Source organism: Sinohyriopsis cumingii, unplaced genomic scaffold (genome assembly GCF_028554795.1).
Source record: "Sinohyriopsis cumingii isolate HCF-2022 unplaced genomic scaffold, ASM2855479v2 utg000913l, whole genome shotgun sequence".
Lineage (NCBI taxonomy): Eukaryota > Metazoa > Mollusca > Bivalvia > Unionida > Unionidae > Sinohyriopsis > Sinohyriopsis cumingii.
In genome coordinates this window covers 5,573,445-5,597,075 of record NW_028315943.1, presented here as the reverse complement: position 1 = coordinate 5,597,075, position 23,631 = coordinate 5,573,445, and the positions used below count along the sequence as shown (strand labels likewise).

Sequence of the window (23,631 nt, the reverse complement as noted above, 5' to 3'; positions counted from 1 at the left end):
TTTTAGAACAATGTTAAAAGAGATGAAAGACAGGACAAATTGGCTTGCTCCACAACTCCCACAATGAAGAGAGATTTAACATAGACTTACACTCAAATATTACAAGAACTGTATAGTTTCCAAAAGAAAAACAGCTGATGCAAATGATTTCTGTGTACTAACAAATGTATTTGAAATAGCACAAAGTACACTAACTTTGCTGGTCCTTGAAATATAGAAACGAATTTTCACAGTGTGGGTATTACTATATTCTGAAAGTGTGATTGTGATATTTAAACAAATATATATAAACCCAAGTTACTTGTACTTGTTTTGTTTTTTAAATTTATGTTTAATACTGATAAATTGAAAATAGCCACGTAAAGCTAGCAGTCGGCTAAGAGATGCTCATCAGAAGGAAGACCTTACAATGTACTCTCAAACCCAAATCAACCCTCATCATTCATATATCAGATTAACGAGACAGCAGGTCGTTTAACCCCGTGGATAAACATATTTATTTTTGGATAACAAGAATTATCAGTTGGGAACATCAGAAGAATACATTTACTTTAAATTCTGAACCCAGTACAAAAATGACAAACTTCGGAAAATAATATAAAAAAAGAAGCTGGTACAACTTTAACGAACCTCATGCTTAATTCTCCCAAACAGCTTTGTTTAAGTACCATGTTCAAACATAAAGATGGCTTGAAGGGTGTTTTGGTACTGTGCAAAAACAGAAGGACGGTATGAAAGATCTTTTGGTATCGTGTGAAACCGAAAAGATGACTTAAAGGGTGTTTTGGTAGCTGACCAATAAAAAGATCGCTTGAAGGGTTTTTGGTACCTTGTGAAAACAAAACGATGGCTTGAAGGATGTTAGGTACCGTGTAAGCACAAAAAGATGATCTGAAAGGTGTTTTAGAACAGTGTAAAAACATAAAATGGAGAAATTTAAGTACAAAAAAATATTAATGACGTTAGAAAGTCTGCCAAATGTGTTTCATTCTTAGGATTTTCAGCTATTGGAACAGCTTGCAGACGCCGCTAAGTATTTTTCAATGAGCACAACTAGTTTCCAATTAAATCATCTTTGAAAGTTTGGTTTGTTTAGGTGTTTTAAAGCACAACAAAATAAGTAGTTTATTTAGTGCTGAAACAACTGAAGTAAATCGCCTTGCCCCAGTACATAATGGTAGCTGACACGGGCTAGTCTGATGGTACAGATCCATCCTGTACCCATTCAGTCTCAGACTACAGTTCTAACCAACAAAAATTCAGTCTGATGGTACAGTTCTAAATTTTACCCATTCAGTCTGATGGTACAGTTCTAACCTGTACCCATTCAGTCTCAGGCTACAGTTCTAACCTGTACCACTCAGTCTTATGGTACAGTTCTAACTTTTACCCATTCAGTCTTATGGTACAGTTCTAATCTGTACCACTCAGTCTTATGGTACAGCTATAACCTGTACCACTCAGTCTTATGGTAAAGTTCTATCTTTTACCCATTCAGTCTGAGGCTACAGTTCTAATCTGTACCCATTCACTCTGCTGGTACAATTCTAACATGAAACCATTCAGTCTGAGGCTACAATTCTAACCTGTACCTATTTAATCTGATGGTGGAGTTCTAACCTTTCCAGCACAAAAAATGAATTCTAATTATTACATCCAACAATTCAGAACTGAAATTTTTTCGTGTTCCTTGTTATTAAATTCAAAAGAATGAGAAACAAATTTCAATTTAATTGATGAATATTGAGTCGATGGCTTTTTCAGATGATAACTGTTTCATATGGACTAAACAAAAATAATATATGGCAATGTGTTCAGGCACTTTCTGTTTATACAGATGTACACATGGGCTAGATTTTTCCATTTTACTATACTTGTTATAATAAGATTTTTTTAATTTTTTTGTGTGGTTTTTATAACATGTACACAAGATTCTATAAAACTGTAGTCTATGGAAATATGCATGATCCTGAGAGAGAGAGAGAGAATACATAACACTAATTGAAAGATATTACATAATTTTAAACCATATAAATCTCCTGATCATCAAGAGGTTTAGATTGTGGTAGAAACTAACATAATCAATTCTTTTTTTATCTACTGATATTTATTGTTACCTAATTCTACCTGTCTATGCATATTGCTCTGGTGGCCTAGTGGCTAGAGCGTCCGCCTCGGATGCGGGAGGTCGTGGGTTCGAACCCCGGCCGAGTCATAACAAAGACTTACAAAAAAATGGTAATGCCTCGCTTGGCATTCAGCATTAAGAGGTTAGTGTTAGGACTGGTCAGGATAATGTGACTGGGTGGGACATCATGCTACATCTCTGCGGCATGATGCCCCAGTGCTAGACATCACTATAAACTGCCACACTGCAGACATCATAGCAACATGACTGAAAAATTGTTAAAACTACGTTAAAAATCCAAATCACACACACAAACACACACCTGTCTATACATAGTACATGTATATGTCAACACCTCACTCTAACTTTTATAAATGTTGTACATAAAAAAGAGACAGATGTGAATTATACAGAAAAAAAAAGTAACCATTAATTTTTTATGTTGCTGTCATAACAACTGAAAAGAAAGAAACTTTCATGTCACCATTCAAATGTTGATGAGACAGTAAAACTCTAACTGCCAGACAGTAATATTAAGAATTTAAATCCATTTAAAAAGCTTTATTAAGAAAGAACAATAATTTAATCAAGGATGAAAATGTTAAAAAATACTAGGATATATTTTACTTCTATTCCACAGTTAATAAGTCTGGTATTTTACAAACTTGTCAAATGAAATTCTTATTAAGTCATGTGTGAGAAATTTAAAAAAAAATAAAGTTAACTACATGAAAAACTGAGATTTCTGGAAATCTTAAAACTAATGAATTGCATAAATAAAATAATTCTTCTGTATCCCCCAAGGTTACAGTCATCAAAATTACTTTTTTCAATATTACTGTTTTCATAAAATAAGTAACCATTATCAAAAAGTACTGAAGTTAGAATGAATGTCAAACAATCATAATTAAAAAGTACATTACACGATTACCTGTAATATAACGATAAAGTACACAAAAGCAGCTAAAGGAGAAATTACAAACACATACAATAGTTGAGTCAGGCAGAGTATTTTAATCACAATTAATGTACAAGTTATCAACTAATGAATGAAAAATAGGTCACAATAACCTAATTAATGCTGGATTAATTGACAAACTTTAAAAAAATGTTATCAAGCATTAGCATGGCAAATTATATTGATTACATATATTTATGTTATGAAAGCAAACTTTAATTTTCTATTTCTAACATGGTCAACAGAAGACACAGTAGCATTAGTTTCACAGGGTTATAGACCAGTATTTCATACTGTACCTTGCAATTGGAAAGTTAGTTTAGTTGTGCCCATATTGAAAATTGGAATAAAACCTAAAAGTAACCAAGACAATTACAGATCTATTTCTCCATTAACTGTATTATACAAACTATCTGAAAAGTTATTATTTGATAGATTAACTAGATGGTCTAATTGTACTATACATAACTTCAATGATGCCAAATAACTTGAGTTTTTGCAAAATGTGCTTGATATATGTAACATATATTCCTATATGTAACATATATTCCATAACATGGAATTTCACCTTTAATGTAAATAAAAGCTGTGCATTAGTTTCCATCAGAACAGGCAAGCAATATGCAAGAAGTTTAACTGGAAAATAGGCATGCATACTATAACTATTTTAAATGTAACTGAGCATGATGGAATTCTTGTGTGCTTCAGTATGAAATTTTTGTTAAAATTAGACAGGGCGTGTATTAAAAGCTTGATAAAAATGAAGTTAGATCCAATCCTCTTGCATCAGCTTGTACCACAAAAACGGATACAATCAGCCCTTTATGGTCGTGAAGATTGCTCAAATATCAGACTCAAAGATTTAAGAAAACTCTAGGTAATTCAGCATCATTGACCTAAATTCTGCACGGCTTTGCTCACACCAAAAGGTCAAGAATGAGCTCTAGTTTACTAGGGATAAAGACAGTTGTATCTAAAATTGATAAAAGGAAAATGAACCTACTTGGCAAACTACACCATTTTCCAGAAAATGCAACATCTAAAAGAATATTTTTTATCTGACTATACCTATATCTTTCTTGAAAAGATGCTACAAAACAAAAGAGTTTTATTCCCGACATATTTAGCATTATGCCCAAACATAAAATTTATAAATTTCCTGACAATGGAAAAATACAATGGAAACAAATTATAAAACATGGACTCATAAGCATGAAAATGAACACTGTACAAACTTATGCCATACTGAATTGGCCTAAAAAAGTTTAAAAAATGTTCATACTTTTGTAAAACCAACAATTTTATGTTATCCTCCAAAGACAATGAGACATTTAATTACATCCCTTGCAAATGTTTACATCTGACACATAATTCGGACATACATCTTCGTATGTTCCTTTGCAATATATGTACACGTATCAGCTTAGACAAATCCAAAATACTAAGATTTTTTTTTATGTCTGCTTTAGTGTTTTCTGCATCTGCAATGCAAGGATTATTTCCCTTGTAACTAGATTGATTTTCAACTTTTCTAAGTTTGGAAGATATGTGATGGTAGATATCTTCATAGTTGTCTGCTCTTGCTTGCTATTTTTGACATTACATATAAAATTTTGTTTTAAAACAATTATAATGATGTTAAAAATAATGAAGTATTGAAGGAGTGTGCATTACGTCATCATACATTTTAATGTCTAGCTTTCTCATTTAAGAATTGTCAGAATGATGCTGCATTTCTTAGAGATTCCTCTCATGTACACATTTGCATATAATTTTTCATTGTTCTTTTCTTTTTCCTTCCTTGTATTCTTCACCTCTGAAAAAAGGAAATAAGATTGACACTCATGTCCCTAGTAGATATATGTAGTTGATTTATTTTGCAAACAATGGCCATCATGCACTAAACTATATAAATACATATAAAATGATATATATCAGATTCATTTCATTGCTGACATTCTGTTAAATATGATATTATTAACAACATGTTTCAAAGTTTGGGAGAGATCATAATATGAATGTATTCTGTGAATATATACAATATGGGAGAAAATTCTGAAAATATTGTGCACTTAGATATACATGTATGTATATGATGAATTCCTTACAAAACTGATCGATTCATACTTATTGTTACCCAACTGTACCTGTGTATGCCATGTCAACATCCCCCTATAAGTTATAAAAGTTGCACATAAAAAAGATAGACTAAAAAAATATACCTGTGTATCCAACCTTGAAAAACTTTAACAAAAACTAACACAAAACTGTAAAATTGTTGTCACTGCTGTCATTGCGACTAGAAAAAAATGACATTTTTATGCCACCTGTGATGAGACAGTGCAACTTTGATCATCAGGCAGTAAAACTATGAATCCATATTGATCTATTCAAAAAACATTCTTAAGAAAGAACAATGATTTCATCAAACTGATTGTGCTATTAAAACAATGTTTGCAATGTTGTATAATAAGATTCTTAAGAAGTCATATGTGATGCATTTTTAAAACAATAAAGTAAAATGCAAGAAAAACAGAATTCTAGAAAGTTTACAGTCATACAATAATCTCATAAATAAATAAAATAATTATTCTGTAATCTTTTCCTCCTTCAAAACTATAAAAACTACCTTTTTCAACATTATCTTTTAAAAAATTAATTATAAAAAGTATGCGAGTTATAACATGGCACACAAAGTTAAAACTACCATTGTAAGAGAGCACAATATGCAGTTACCTGGAATATGTGAGTGAATAAAATGCACAGAAGCAGCAAGAATTTGTTTTCCAAATAGAAATAATGGCTGAGACAGGCATTAATATACAATTTATGTGCCAATGCATTAAAAACAGGTTACAATAGCCTAACTACTGCATTAAAAACAGGTTACAATGGCCTAACTACTGCATTAAAAACAGGTTACAATGGCCTAACTACCTCTTGATTATTATCAACATAATGAAAAGAAATGCTATCAAGCATCAGCATGGCAAAATATATTAATTAATTAATATTTATGAACACAAATATGACTAAATGGCCCACTGAAGGCATAGAAATATCTAAGTTGAGGGTTAGATGGAAACACTAGTCTGATAACTACATTTTGTTGTAGTTTTTAAATTAAATATTCATAATACTATACTGCATTACACATTATCCTCAAGATAGTTCTGATCTGATTGTTTAATTTGTCATCAAATTTCAAAATTCAAGTTCATAACAACTAAAATTGATATGTTACACTTTGCTTCCACGGTACGAAAATAAAATTAAAATACTGAATGCAGAAAATTCTAAGTATCAAACGGCACTTCTGTGTAAACTTCTTGACAAGTTTGGTTAAAATATCCTGAAAAGTTTGATAATTTTTTATTAGAAACAAAACTGTTATAGACAGTTCACTTGTCTGTCTGTTCATAAATATTTTAGACATAGTACTAGCTATATGCCCCCCCCCCATACTACAAAGCTTAAAAATAAAAATTTATGCAATCCCGCACTTATTGGTAAGTGGTAAGTTTTAAATGATGACAACAGCCATTGCTGATCAAGTACAAATATTTCAATGAAACTTGTCTGACTGTAAAACCCCCATGCATTATTTACTTTTGATCATGATGATGTAGTTTCGTAAATTATTATATATTTGTAAGTAAAATAAGATGATTGAGACATTTATATCTGTCCCCAATGATTTTTAAGCCATCAATTTTTTAATAGCAAAAGGTGCATCTATTTTAATAGAAGTATACATGTTTGTATTAATAGTAGTATACATGTATGTATTAATAGTACATGTTGTATACATGTATGTCATGTGTCATATACATAGGGACTACATAGTTTGTACAGACCTAGAGTTGATTTTAAAGTACTTTTCAAGGAGTTTATAAGGAGGTACAAACAGTTTCATGGAGAATTCTCTCCTAGAAAAATTGAAATTCTTGCTTACACTGCCTGATTTATCATTGCATAAATAGATATAAACGTAGAAGATAAAACACAAAACTAACTAGCATGCCATTACAGCAATGGAGTACTATCAATTGATCCACACATACTTTATTTTATTTAGTCATTACTTCGGAAAATACATTTTAAAAAATCTGAATTTTTAAATAAGTTTTGTTATTTATATTCCCTCGGATAGAGAAGACTTTGAGGAGAAACTTCAAAACAAATTCAACAAGGCAACCCATTAAACTCTAGGATGTTTCCAGGCTGTCGAAACTACAGACTGGTTTGGGAAGTTTGCAACAGAAACAAAAGTATGAACGATGATAGATGGCTTGAATTGTGTACATGCCAAATGGCATGTGTACATGATCAGTCATCAAATATAAGTAATAGATTTCAGACAGATATCTTAAACAGGTTTTGGAGCCTTGCCTCTGAAATGAAATATGGTTTATGGATGGTCAGCCAAAACATGAAAAATACTGAACCTGAAGCAAATCTGGACCACTAGTCTAATAAGTTTACTGAGAAATACTAAAGAAAACTGTTTAGCAACTGACAGACAGACAGACATATTGACTGCAGGCAGACTGATGAATTTAACAATAACTACTCACCCCCCCCCCACTACATACTAGTGGGATTAATGGTTCCATTAGCATTTAATACATGTAAATTAGTGGACATTGCCAAAAATTGAGCAAACTGATCCTGCCTTTCATTTTTCAAGAATTATGTGAAGGATGGTGTTGATCACAATAAGTTCTGAGAAAATTCAGGCAAATGTAGTATTAGATATGCTATAAATGTAGAAGATTTATATTAGACATATGGTTCTAGATCTGTGATTAGCTGTTAGATGACTCATATCAGACATATGGTTCTAGAACTGGGATTATAGTCTGAACATACCTCCCATTCGTTTGTAAAACCCACCCCCATCTAAAAGCCGAAAAGCAAAAATGAGATAAAAGAAGCACAGAACTTAGTCCATTGATTGATTTATAATTTCAAATCTGATTTTGCCCATATGGAACCATAGCACCATTATCATCTGCATGTTTCAGTCCAAATGCAAGTTTTCAGTGTAAAAGATGACCTGTTTGCCAGTCATTTCCAGTTCCTGGAAAAGTCTATTTTTGGTGAAGGGGTGGATGCATCACTACACATGTATTGATGTAGAAGGAAAATACTATGTTGTCTGCTTTCTATATTAAATTTTACAATGTCAAATAAAAATAGGAAAAGAATGACAATTACAAATTTGTTTTTCATGTGGATTGAACAAGTGGTGTTATTTCTATGTACATCTGTGCAAAGGATATAACTCTAAACTCTAAACATTATGGTAATTTACGGAATTATCTGACAGTTAAATGAATACAGTACTATGTCACAATGTTGTTTGAGGAAATCAACTTGCCCACAGTGTATGCAACATGGTGCCGTTTTAGTATGGAAAGTCTGTAAGGCAGGAAAGGTGCAGAGAATGCCAGTGTTAGGGCTACTCTGGTCAGATTCAGGTTTGAAATTATAAAATCAATTAATGAACTGACTAAGTTCTGTGCACTTTTTATCACATTAAATATTTCTGTTACTGAAATCAGTAGGAGGGTACAAACAAATGGGGAGTTATAATCAAACTATAGCTGATGTAAGATTTAAATCCAACTGATGGTTCCAGATGATAACAACCAGTTTTATAAGTGCCATGTCATACCCACAAGTCAGCATAAGAATCCCTTGGATACTATTTCCAAAAAATCCATCACCCTTATCAGCAATTTACATTGTGTTGGAATAAAGCAACTACAAACATGCAAGATTCAACACTTTTCTTTTGATAGCATGAAGTAATTTGTCACAATTTCTTGTCGCCAATATGTTGAAGTCAAAGATTCACTAAAAAAAGTTGCCCTAAGATATCATGATCACTACAATCAGATCCTCTCATTGTGTCAATCCCCTGGTCAACTTTAATAGCAAATGTGAGATCTGTATAGTCAAATGGTCAAAACACAACAAATAAAAAAAAAGGAATTTGATAAACATACATAAATAGACTCTTACCATCACTGTCAAATTCCTAAAACACTGAATGGCTTCAGGAATTTGGTAAAATAAATTCGGAAATGAATGTATTTTATTCCTTAATTTATGCCAATGATGGCAGAATCTGTTAAGATTCTAATGAATTACAAATTTTAATGGGAAGGTAAATATATATACATGTGAACTAATTGCATACATTCAAAGGAAAACTTAATGATTAGACGTAAAGTATAGAAAAAAGTTACTCTATATGCTCATGTACAAGTCCAAAATATATATATATATATATATATATATATATATATATATATATATATATATATATATATATATATATATATATATATATATAGTTTCAAAAACTCCAGATATGTTTTGTAGGCATAGAATAATACAACATATTAATCTTGTTGTCGGAATGTGAAGTTGACACATGTGTAAAGGTAAAATGATGAAAGTTTTTACAAAATCTGTACAAGGATCAGAAAGCTAACATTTATTCCAGTTTCCACAGCAACAACTTGACTCCATGTGAATTGGACACCAGTCAACTGTAGATGAACACCACAGACAAAAAGCTCGGACCCTGATCAATCAGTCAGCTGAAGCAATGAGGATTAAATGACCTGTTCATAAGTACATCAGCACTTACCTTGGCTGGACTTTGCATCAGCATGGACCTTGGCTGGACTTTGAATCAGCACAGACCTTGTTCAGAGTCAGAATCAGGAATGACATTGACTGGACACAAAATAAGCACTGACTTCAACTAGCCCACAACATTTTGATCTAAGTCTCCAGTACTGACTACTGTACTGTGTGAGAATAACAATAACAACAACAATAATAAGATATTGTAGTTTTACATTCTAGATACTGTAAATGTCAGGTCCTTCATGCTTTGGGTTTCCTTATATTTCAGTATGTTGACTTAAGGAAAAGTTTTAAATTTGGACTCTCCAAACCTGACATCATACTGATTATGTTGACCAGTACTGGCTCTTTCACACTGTGTAACATGGTCACATGATTGGTACATCATTCTGGATAATTCATAGACTTTGTGTTGAAAGGGAGATGTTTGCTTATTTTCAATCAAAAATCTGTATTAAGTCTGCCAGTTCTTAGATGAATGCAAATGATGCTAAATCTTCTAATTTTTGAGATAACAAAAGGATACATTGAAATGCAAAACTTGATGCAGTTTTCTTTTCTTTATTTCTCTCACTGACATTCACATCTCCTATATATCTGCCATCCATCAATTCAGTGCTCTTAAGTCACCCCACCTCACTGAGAAAAGCCTATTATATGTACTAGTTATGCTTTTAATTCCTTTGTAATTTGCTAGAAATCAGTTTATGATGCTGTTTTCAATCATTAGAATCACTTGTGTTGGAGCACCTTGTACCCATACTCAAGTGGATGCTCCTTCTATGATCACCATGTTTCAGATTTAAGACTCACTTTTCTGTCACTGTGCTCCTATCTACCATGTAAATTTTTATCTGCTCAAAAGCTGAGCTTTTAGCCCCTGCTTTGCAACATTAGCCACACAGCCACCAGTGACAAGTACAGTCAAACCTGTCTTAAAAGTTTGCTTCCAAATCATAAACAACCATCCAAAATCTGAAGGTCATTTTTCACATGGTTTTAAAGATTGCTGCAAGAGACAAATTTGACTTAAAAACATTAAAGCAACTCCAGAAAGAGACTACTTTTGGGGGGTAGATCTCCTTCTAGATTAAATGAAGTCTTCTTCTCTGTCATACTTAAATCAACTCCATTGAGATTGTTTACTTCAGAGCCTTGTTGGTCAGTCTGATTTAGAATATCTGAGTTGGCATTACGTGCTACCAATGACAAGTTTGTCTCTTCTTCCATAATGTTTGAGTCACTAGGACATTTGATATCAGTGTGATTGACCACCTGTCCTACCCCAGATGAATCACCAGGATGCTGACATTCCTCTCCTCCCATCATCACAGAAGCCATTTTGTTGAGAGGATATTGCTTCTCTTCAAAAGAACTGCTAAGATTCAATTTGTTTTCAACTTTTTCTATTTTTCCTTTAGCCTCAACAGCTATTTCTACATCTTTCTCTTCCAAACCTTGCTGTAAAAAGTTTTGTTCCAGCTGACCGGTTCTGTCTACCACTGGAGGTGAGTCCTCCCTGCTAGTTTTGCCTTCACTGCATTTACCTTTCACCATTTCACCTACTGGTCCATCCTCTTTACCTGTAACCTATTAAGGGATAAGATAAATGATTAATTAGGCCAAAGCCACCTTCTTTTTGATACCCAATACTTGTCCTTTGTCTAATTGGCTTCAGATGTGTTGGTCAATAAATTAAAATTACTGATGGCTTTGTAGTGAAAAGAAATCAATGATATAGCTGACATATGTTTAATATGGTTAAAGTTATCACAACAGAGTTTCAAGGAAGACCACTTAAAAATATTTTGAAATACACAAATTAATCTATGTGACAGATAGTTCTCACATCTTCCATTCAAAACAAGCGACTAATAATAATGATGATGATGTTTTTTATTTAAAGAGGTTGACACAGTTACATGAAACTAAACTTCTGTGTGGCTCTCTATTACATGCATATTTACATAAAGAGTCGATGCAAACAGCTGCACACACAATAATAAAATGCATTCATAATAAGCTTTATATATGGAGATAATAAACATAAACTTTTGCAAGAGCATGCTCCAGCTAACTACAGTGTGTATATACTGTACACAAATATTAAGACAACAAAGTGGAATGTTTAAGAATTTATACTTTAAGTTGCAATGTATTTGTCAAATCAAACAGGCTCATTGAATTTGATAATTAGATGTGTTTAGATTTGTACTTTCTCTATTTCCCTTGGGATTCTGTTACAAATTAGTGACCCTGAATACTGAAAACTTTTCTGAATGAGTTCTTTATTTGGTTTGGGAATGGAAAGGTGATTAACTGAAATTGATGTTAAATTGGGAGAGTTCACGTTTTCTAACACGAAATAGTTCATTGAGGTATAATGGGACACTGAATAAAATGGTATAAATTATAAATTGAGCACACCTGCAAATGTACAGTCTATTTAACTGGTTAAATAAAAATCTCTTGCAATGTTGCAAATTTGACATAATTATGAAGTTTTGGCTCCCTCCATGACATGGGGTGACAGGAAACTACATTTTCTGTTTGGCAAATGTTTCCAAAATGAATTTTGTTTGAATGTGGAAAACAACCTTGAATTTGAGCATTTGAGTATAATCATGCTTTTACTGTAACAAAAATCTGCCTTACTGGCACTCCTGATATTGTGGTCAAACACATGCAATCATGTGTCAGTGACATCCTCAAATATAAGACAGATATCTCAAAGTAACCTGCAGGAAACAGTTCTCAAAATGGAATCACTTACAAGCAATAGTCAAAAATGTGTGTATCATCAATGATAATGTACTTTATCTTACTACAAGGCACAAACGCATATTGCCACCAATCGCCAAGATTTCTCAGAGTGATGATATACAAAGAAATGTGCATTCAATATCAAAATATCCGTGGGTTATCAAAAATGTCACATGCTAAATAGAAAATGTACAAAAGAATAACAAACCACTGAATAAGTGGGCAGCAAATGCTGCTTATCTTCATATCTTTTGTATTTTGTGTTGTCATGGTTACGCGTTGTTGATTGCAAATAAAAAATCCTAACAAAAACATTAACAATACTTAACTCAGAATCATATACAGGTAGAATATGTTGTGCATGTGACATTAATTAACCCATTGTTCATACCTGGCCTGGACACATTCCCTCCCAATAGGTGAAGATATGGGACTCTTTATTTACTGCAGGAAAATTAAAACAATCATAGAGACGGAGCATCTCATTAATCTGATAATTCATTATTCAAGACATAATTAGTTCAGGGAACACACTTTTCACTTTTATTATATATAATTACTGGTTGTTTTAGAAGTTGTTATTTCAGAACAACTTCACAGACAAAAGGAACAAAGATTTTCCGAATGTACTGTAAAAATATTTGCTCTTCATAAATAAGTTAAAATCAAAACAGACTGTACATATCTGCATACATATGTACATGCACAGACAAAGAGGCAGAGATCTAACCCAATTCCAGGGATGTCTATGTATTTTTTCTTTGTTCATAAAGAAATTATATTTCCAATAAAGCCCCACCACCACCACCACACTCCACTAGTGTTCCTTATAAACTAATGAACCAGGTTAAGGTAGATATCCCAATGAGTAGACAGACAGACAGACAGATAACAGAGAGATAAGTAGATGTGTCTCTGAAACACTAAGCCATTTATTTTTTAAGAATTATACTGTAATGTACCTGGCATGGCGATTGTAAACAATTGTTGTTGTTTATCTGCACAAACAAACAATCTGGACACCTCTCCTTGTGTTTCTCCATGGGATCCAAATTTCCATCTAGTTCACTTCTACTGAAGAGTCTTTGACAGTACTGACATTGGAAGCAATTATCCCCTAGAGAATAAATTTTTTGTCTGTAGATCTAAAAAACTAGTTTGCATTGACAAATCATATTTCCACTGCTATTACCAAATTCAAAAATTTAGAAAGTAAAAACGAAACCTGATGCATGTGCAACTGGCATATAAATCTAATTACTGTGGTCAATTAAATAGGCAAATAGAAAACATAAATATGAAATTCATTTGCCTAATTCAAGCTAAACATTTTTTGACGAAAAAGTATGCTTCCAACAAGTAAACAAAATAATTCATCAAAATGACGTCTTGCCTGCTAGGAACAGCCCATGAGTATCAATTTCACTCTATCCTGAGTGGTTCTTGGATAATTGTGTTTACAAGATTACCAGGGATAGATGGGCATAAACAAATTACAATGCCCCCAGTCACAGATAAATGGGCATTAAGATGCCCAGAGTCACTCACTTGCAGTAGGCCAAGGCAAAATATTAGCATCAACCTCATATGAATATTCAAGCATATTGGACTAAATACCAGATAAGTCTTACTATAAATAAGGCCAGTTAGACCAACCTACTTGACTGACAAAAATTACTGGCATTGGCACACTGTATACTTGATGGATTACTCATGACTAAGCACATCTGTCTGCTATGCTGTAACAAATTGTAACTAACAAGAACTTCCAGGAATTCAAGATAAAACCATTTCTTGTATTAACTGACAACTGTTGAAACCATCTTTTTTTGATAGCCTTCAGTGATAACAAAATTTTTAGCAGCTGTGGTGGACATACTAGATACCAACTTGGTGCATTTACATTTGGGACCAACAAGGTAACGTAAGAAGTGCTCTGGTGGAAACCCCATAATTGTGTGATTTTCAAGATGGATGCCATGGTAGACATGTTTGGAATCAGATTGGCACCATTTCTATTAAATATCAACCTGACATTATACAAAGTCTTTTGGTAAAAGCACAATGTTGAAGTGACCTGCGCGCAGCCATATCACGGAATTGTGTAGGAGTTGTATCAATATGAATATGTTGTCAAAAATGTACTCAGGTTTCACTGCTGCGTACAGTGTCACCCAAGGGTGGTATATTTTTTTGGCTTAGTTATTTTGAAATCCTGAGCGAAACTCAGACCATGCTGCACGAACAAATTGCCAGCAGCAGGAAACCTAAGTACCTAGCTGTGCGTATCTGTCACTGCTAGTGTACATATAGAGCAAATTCTCTATAACCAAATCACATTACGCCAAGTCTTGTCAGAAAGCTAACCCCTTTAAGGAAGCAAATCTCCAGCTGTAGAGGTAATGAAATTCTTTATTATTATTCGTCTATATGACGGAATTGTTTTCATACTTTAGATGTTTTAGAACCTTAACGTTTCAAAAAGACTTATATCTGCAAACATATTCATTGAATGCAGTAGCTAATGAGCAGGAAACATATATTTATTCTAAATTCTACGGAGAGTCAATACCTAGGTTATACAACGCTATATTATAAATACTAATGGTCTGGTTCGAGTTAGCTATTTGTTGCAACTGAACAGACAACTTGAATTTAAATATACGCTGTTTGCATTAAATGAATAATGTAATGGGTATAGAATTCATGTGCGTGCATGCGCTACATATATCAATGCAGAAGTACTTAACCGTGTCATAAGTACTACACAGTTTAGTTATCTTTTTAGCTGCCTAAATGCCATGCCTTGTATATGGTTTGATGTGGAGTCACCAGCTGTAGAGCTGCTTTATACATGCCTGCCATGCCTTGTACATCATTTGATGTGGAGTCAAAGAACTCTGTGGGGTTTTGTGTGACGTATATGCTGTGTTTTGGTGACATTGGATCGGAAGAATGGACTGGTTTTCTCGATGCGAGGGACCAGGGCTTTGCGACCAACGGGTCTGTGATGTAAGGGATCCTTCAACAGACTGAGAGGAGTGGACCATGCGTGGGTGCTTCTCTGGCCATTTACTAGAGCAAGTTAACATCTTGGTCGTCAAATGGGCGCCACGATAGTTATAGTGTTCCATGTTATTTTCACAATTGCATTTCATAATTTCATTCATTCCTATTGTTATGTCGTTATATGCACAATCAATAGGTTCATAATGTCATTCATTCCTACTGTTATGTCGTTATATGAACGATCGATAGGTTCATAATGTCGTTCATTCCTATTGTTATGTCGCTATATGAACGATCGATAGGTTCATCATTTCATTCATTCCTATTGTTATGTCATTATATGAACGATCGATAGGTTCATAATGTCATTCATTCCTATTGTTATGTTGTTATATGAATGAACAATAGGTTTATAATGTCATTCATTCCTATTGTTATGTCATTCTATGAACAATCGATGGGTTCATTTCATTCATTCCTGTTATGTCGTTATATGAACAATTGATAGGTTCATAATGTCATTCATTCCTATTGTTATGTCATTATATGAACGCTCGATAGGTTCATCATTTCATTCATTCCTATTTCAATATCGGTTTACGATCGATAGGTTCATGATTACACGTATTGCTATATCGTTATGTGAATGATTGATAGGTTTATAATGTTGTTCATTCATATTGCAATGCCGTTGTGTGAACGATCGATAGGTTCATGATTTCATTCATTCCTATTGTTATATGAACGCTCGAAAGGTTCGTAATTTACACTGCTTTTCAATTTCGTTTTATGAACGATAAGTTAAAATTTACCTTCTTTTCTAAATCGCTATTTGAATGATACATAATTACATTCTTTTCTAAATCGTTATTTGAACAATACATAATTACATTCTTTTCTAAATTGTTATTTGAACGATACATTCAAGACTCTTTATACTGGGGTGTAGGTCACTTTTAGTTTGTTTTGAAATTCCATTCGTTAAATTAATGTTGAGTTTTTCTCTCGTTGAGTTCTTTGTTGATGATAGTTCCATGTTAGGAACTTTATAATTTTCCTTATCTTTTTGTTTATAATGGTGTCAGATTTGTTTATATTTAAATTGCATTTATAAATAAACATCTTGTAAACGCAGCTGCTTTTGGTGTCTTTCCTAATCCAGTCCCAACCCGGCTTCATCCTGTGACAAGCCATCTAGAAGTAGTGATAAAAAATATTTTCAAGATAGCTGCTATGGGGATCATATTAAAAGTAAGATCAGCACCATCTCCATATATGACTAACTAGACGTTGTAAGAAGTCTTTCAGTGAAAATCCCATGCGCACATGACCATTGATTCAGCAGCTTCAAAAGAGAAAAAGTTTCCCACTGCAAATCCACCAAGTCATGAAGCTGCGTCTAAGAAGTTGTCGATTAATCTAAAAGGGAGATCTGTTGAACTGTGGTTATAGGTCCTACCAGATTAAACTGGCCTCACTTTGATGACAGATCTTGGAGATAAATGCTAGAGAATATGGACTCCAATATTCATCCCACAGCCTGACTGATGTCTGTCAGCAAACAGTTCCGGTATGATGCTAGGTTGGTGGCAACCGCTCAATCCTCTTGAGCCGAAGTGCATACAAGTTCTTTGAGCTGGGCTAAATATTTCCCTATATGCTGAGCAAATAACTTGCTTACTCCAGGACATGATATTCTGTTCCAATCGATAATCCTGTCCTTTTATGAGAAGTAGAAAGAGGCATGACCTCCCTCCAAGCAGCAGCTCTGTTCAGATTAATGAATTATTTGAAAGCCCAGACTGGGTCTTGTAAGTGGCCTTTAGTTGATGTGTCCAGAGGAGACAGAGAGTTTCTGACAAAAGTTTAGCTACCCGTGGAAGAAAGATGGTTCTCAGCAAGGAAAGAGGATGCCATCATAAGACTGACCTGTCTTGTCTGAACTTGCATGTAAATCAGGTCTGCTGATAGGGCATGTATTTTGCGAATTCTGCCTGCATTTGCTAATGCCATGAGGAAGCAGGTCTTGTAGGAAATGGAGCGCCAGAGCTGCCACTGAAAATGGTTCAAAAGTTTTCTTATCCATCAAGGTTAATGCCCAAGATAGGTTCTGCTTTGGGCCTAGGGTTAATGTTTCTGGCCGTGTATACACAAAGTTGGTGAGAAGGTATGACAAGTTCTGGTTTTGTCCAATATCTTCTCTCCAAACAGCCACAGGAGGATGTTAGCTATATGTGGTATTGATGCCTGGAGAGGTAGGACATGTTCATTTGTGCACCACTGGGTCAAACTGTGCCACTGACTTCATATGCTTTTAGAGTAGGGGGCCATCATGCCTGGTTGCAAAAAGGTTGAATTTTGAGGGCCTGTTTGAGATGATCCAGACTTGCAGGTTTGGTGCTCCAGACAAGGATGAAACAACTGCTATTGTGGTTATATACATAGATGAAGGAAAACCCATATCAGGGATCGTCCTGGGCTTCGCCAATGTCGCAAACTGCGATATTTTTTCCTTATTGGCGACAAAAATATCCCATCTGGCGATTTTTTTGGCGACAGACTTTTTGGTTATTTAATTTGTACATACACTCATGGATTTGGACTGGATAAATTAAAAGGGAGAACGAAAGGAAGCCACAAACTTAACTAAGCAATGCATTGCAATGAATCTGTTACACAAACGATCCTTTGTCCGTACTGACAACCCCATCTTTACAGTGCATTGTTACATCATAATCTGCTTAAGCTGACATTTGGGCTGAGTACTGTATGCTGTGATACAGTCAATCATGCTACCGAACTATACCTACAACTGACCGACTTCTGAAGACGCGAATAGAACAGATACAAGTAATTGAATGGCTAATCCTTCTGTTTTTTTTTTTTTTTCATATACCAATACAGTAGTTTTGCTGAACCTTCATAGAAAACTGATAACCTTTTAAGTACCGACTACTGTGTATAAATACAAAGCAAATGGAAAAAATCTCAATCACAATTATATCTGTCGCCAGTGCAGCATTTTACTCATTGATCTTTTTCTTTTGCCATCAATCCCGTGTTACGGCTGCAGAGACTTAAACTCCACAACAAGAAATAGCAAAAAAACCCAACCAGTTTTGCATAATTAAAAATAATTATTTCTCAAAATACAGTAGTGAAAGAATCCCTAAATTGGGGGGTGAATTTATGCTTATATATACGGTCCAATATTGCCAGGTGTTGACTCGTGTAAGTTTCATTCGTGGGAATGGAGATCCTATTTTGCTTGTCGAGAAAATTTATACAGCATTCAGTGATCATTCTTGGGATTTAGGAAGTAATTCACTACAAGCTTTGTGAAGCTAGCCATGGGGGGAGGGCTGCTGAGAGACTACTGGTGTCACCTGTCAGCACTGTAGACTGTGAACGTGGATTCAGTAAGATGAACCTCATAAAAACTGACATCAGAAATAAACTCTGCATCTCATCTCTCGAGAATTTAATGAGAAACAGCATGTACAGATGTGAAAAATTAGACTTTGAAACTGCATTCATCAAGTGGGCAGCCCTAAAATCGCGACGGATCTTCATGTAACACTTTGTAACATTTTGTTAATGCTTGTTGTAATTAAAGTATTAACTAACCCATCTTTTGTAATTTTCATTGCCTGCTACATTAATAAACTAAATTAACACTTGGAAAAATGTACACTACTTGTTCTGGCGACACTTTTTTGAAAATTGGCGACAAAATATTGAGGCTGGCGATTTTTTTGGCGACAGCTTTTTAAAAGCCAGGACCATCCCTGCATATTCTGTGGGGTTTCTGATGCAAGATTGATGAGGTAGTTAATCCACAACTTCTCCCTCATGAGGATGAGGTAATTCCCTTGCTTTCTGTTTCACTTTTGAATCAGAGGTGTCAGGGGTTGGTGTATGAGTTCAGGTTGGTCCAATCCAACGACAGAGCATACACTGCCCAAGCTGTGGGTTTGGGATGGGAGAGACAAAGGATGGGGTTTTTGGCATTCCTATTTGTGCAAACAGGCTCACCAACGGTTGGTTCAATTAGGTACAGATCTGAGTGGGAATCGAGGGATGGAGCGACCATTCCTTCTGTACTAGTCGATTGTTCCGTGATGAAGGTCGGTCAGTGCGTTGAGGAGTCCTGGGATATGGTGAACCTGTATAGTTTGTTGATGACAACACCACTTCAACAAGTCCCACACCAAGATACAAAGGACTGGGGACAGGGGTTCTCCTTGTTGTTGAAGATGAATCACCATTGTAGAATTGAGTTCCTCCTTGTTGTTTGAGATAAGTCCACATATTGACGCAAAGGTATGAGGACTAGGGTCCTCCTTGTTGATGGAGATAAATCACCACTGTAGGACTGAGATAATCCTTGTTGTTGAGGTAAGTCACCATTGTAGAATTGTCAGACAAAATGAAAACTCCCTTGCTATCTAAATATTCTTGCCCCCAATGAAAGGCTTTCACAATGGCCATCCTTTTCAGAATTGGTGATATGAAAATGTCATTCCTGTGGAAGCATTCACCACTGGCATCCTGAAATGATGGTAATGGGCGGACTCCCCAGCCTTTCACACTTGCATCGGTACAGACTGTAATCTCGAGCAAGTGGACATGTATGTGCATACATGCCATGAGTCAAGTTAGGTTGCTCCCAATTCATCCTATGGTGCCTCAGTTGGGTGCAGATGTTGAGAAGATGGTCCAGTGGGCAAACATGATGACTCCATTTGTGTAGAAATGCAGAAGAAGGTGACCTAGGACCTTGTTGTCCACTGCAGTGTTGAGCAATCCCATGTGGATAGAATTCCTCGAAACGAGGTGCTACCATGGGTCGTTTCAATGCCCGATCCTGAGGAAAACAAAATATGGTGCCTGTGTACTGAAGTCCATACCAAGGTGTATGAATCGTTGAGATGCTACTAGGTCAGATTTTTCCTTGTTGATGAGAAGTCCAGACTGGTAACAAGGGCTATCATGTCTGGCTAGAGCTAACTTGCTGATGTTGCTGCAGGATGTTGTCCAGGTAACTTGATGTTGTCACCATAAAAATTGTTCGAACATGAGCCATTACTTGATTTGTCAGATGAGGAAAGGCCCCAGGGCCAATGTTGAGCCTCAACTGGGGTGCCCTTAATTGATATACGATATTGTATTCAAATCGCAGGAATGTCCTGAGAGCCTTATGAATAGAGACATAAAGGTAAGCGCCATCCAAACCCACAGTGATGGCAAAGTCTCCCTCATGGATATTCAATTTGTTAAAAATGTGCTGTGCTGTTTCCAGTTCGAACCAAGGGGCATAGTTAAATGGATTGAGGGTGTTTAGGCCGATGACCAGACATAGAAAGTCATAGCCACTGATACCAAGAAAAAGGTGTGGAACCAACAATAGAACCCTCTCTATGCTATATCCGCATAGTATGCAATTGTTGCAGCTTTGATAAGATGGCTTTCAGAGGTCAAAAAATGCATTTTATACTCATAAAAAACTGCTTCTGATGCAACTTATGATCACAAAATAAGCCATAATAATCATCTGAAAAACTACTAAACTCACCAAAAATGTTCAACTTGACTTCAATAATTATCACAATATTTATTGCCACATGAATTTGTTCTATAAGTGGCCCTTGGGGCCTTTTGTTGATTCCCTGTACTATCCCTGTATTGAAATCTGTGGTTGCAGATGGGAGAGAAATGTGTCTCCTTGATGGCTTGTTTGCATACTTCATCCATCGGGACATTAAACATAAGGTACAGGACAAAGGCCATGCTCTTAGCTTGAGACCAACTTCCATGCATGCCCTGAGGTATTCTGAGTGGGAAAAGATAAGCTATGTTCCGTAGGTTGGAAGAGAGAAAGAGAGAACAAAAGTCCAACAATGAAGTCATGTTAACGATATTGCTCACTAAGTGTGTAGCATCAACAAAGGCTATCTGTTCCAGACATATGGAGTGTGGCTATGTCATCCCCAATGCAGTGAGATTACTGTCAATGCTGGGGATCCAATTGAAAAGCAAGTGGTAGTGCAAATGTTAGAACTGCCAATGAACTGATGATAAAGGCGGGCCAGCAAGCACATAACTCTCCCAGACTGCAAACTTAACTAAAGTCAGAACCTTTCATTCATAGTAAGATCAACAGATGCTGGAGGGCTGGTGCATGTTGTTGATGAAGTCATCAGAGGAGGACAAAGCTCTGGAAGTAGAAAAAACATTTTCCCGTGCCCTTGCATAGGGCAGAATAGATGACAGTAGTGGGAGAAAAAGCAACATCATCTTGGTTGTGTGGAGTAAGGCTACGGTCCCTGTAATGTACGAGACTTACTTGGCAAAGAGGGACGAAGTCTGTCGCTCACTAAACTCATCGAACGCCCTGAATTAGAAACTGTGACTTCAAGACAGTCACAGAGTAAAGAGGCTCTTCTTGTTGCTGAGGGTAGAGAAATTGCAAAGTGACATCTGTTGAGGCTTGAGGATCTACTTGTGGTATCATGCCTCAAGAGTATCATGAGGTGGTATGAGTTAGACATGTCTGCAAAAGTCAGGTTGGACACATGGGAAGCCTGGGCTGTTATTGATTGAACCCATAATATTGATGGTTGGCCCTTCGTGATCCCTAGTATATGGCCTAGGCTGGTTGCAATTGAAACAGGCCATCAGTGTGAGGAGGATATCATTAGAATCATCAGCTGGGACAGGTTATGGGATATTTGATCCATGTAACCTGTCCATATTTCTGCTGAATGATTTTGGTCTGACAAAATTTAAAGGGGGGGTTGGGTGTCCTCCCCCAATGAGTGTCCAAAAATGCATTTTACACACATAAAAAAACTGCTTCTGGTGCAACTTATGATCATAAGATAAGCCAAAATAATCATCTGAAAAACTAATAAACTTACCAAAAATGTTCAACTTTAATTCAATAATGTCACAATATTTATTGCCGCATGAATTTGTTCTCCAATACTACTGATGCTGAAGTTATTTCATGTGCATGTCAGTGTTTACATCGTAATTAAGTCACAATAATTTCTAAATTTTTGCAGCAAATATATTATACTTCTCTCTTTTTATAAGAAATCTGTAAAATAAACACCTAAGTACATCAACTATATACAAATAATCCCATACATTCACTTGTCTTTTTCCCCAATGAACAAAACCTGTTGATACGACAGTTGAGCTCTTTTTGCAGCTTTGGAAAAGATTTCTTTAGCCTTTCTTTTTGTTACCACTGACTTTTCTGGCTCAATGTGCAATTGTTTCTTTTCCTTCTCAATGACAGCCATTTTCCTTTCAAGCTGGTGCTTGTATTGGTGACATGCAGTGCACATATTCTGACAGTGGGCTACATCTGTTCTCTCATGCAAGAAATCTTTCTTCTTAGAGTAATTAACTGCACTTTCTCCAGATGTCTTCTGAGCTTCAATTTTTCCGTATGCAGCTTCTTTTGTAGGTGCTGTTCCAAACTCTTCCAACCGTGATTACCGTATTTCAGATCTTTCTTGCAGAGGTCACAAAATGCTAGCCCTCTAGCATTCAGTTTTCTTATAAACTGATGAAACAAATTTCCATCAACTTTTCGCCCCATATGTCTTTTAAACCTGTTTTACCTAAACTTTTTGTGTCATGGTCTCTCTCAACAACTCAGGACACCATGTTTTGCAAGCATGCTTTTTCTTTCCATTGCCATCAGTTTCCATTACACAAAGATTCACTGGATGAATTTAAACCAAGTTGACCAATCGGAATAGTCTTTATGAGAGTCATGTGCTAACTAATATATGGAATGAATGATTTACAAGGGTTGTTGCAGAATCAGACTGAACAGACCATTTTTGAAAAACTGGATCAGAGATGATATAAAAAAACAGACTATATCAAGAAAATATCTGATTCAAGTCAGGAGAAAAGTGGAATTCCACTTTAAAATGGAGAAAAACCATGTCTGATTCTGTAAGAGGAATCAAGTTGGACCCTTTCCTTAGAAGTAAAACTCTCCTCCAATTTATAGTGGTATATCTTCCATGTAGCTTCTTGGCTTTTGCAAGGTCTCTCATGATGAAAGCGTGCTTCTTGGCATGAG

At 35.3% G+C, this 23,631-nt stretch overlaps 1 protein-coding gene across 4 annotated transcripts in view; it reads right to left on the bottom strand.

Annotated features, from left to right (window-relative positions):
* Positions 1-3,122: 3,122 nt before the first annotated feature.
* Positions 3,123-23,631, bottom strand: part of LOC149773092 (uncharacterized) — a 54,326-nt gene continuing 33,817 nt past the window's right edge. For 2 of the 4 annotated variants that reach the window (XM_089946908.1, XM_089946910.1), the window contains exons 9-10: positions 13,478-13,632; positions 3,123-11,342 (exon numbers count right to left, since the gene is read on the bottom strand). In XM_089946908.1, the coding sequence (XP_089803034.1) occupies positions 10,791-11,342; positions 13,478-13,632 (707 nt within the window). In that variant the 3' untranslated portion in view covers positions 3,123-10,790. The remainder of the gene's footprint in view (positions 11,343-13,477; positions 13,633-23,631) is intronic. The other 2 variants (XR_016417498.1, XM_089946909.1) reach the window with 2 other exon arrangements.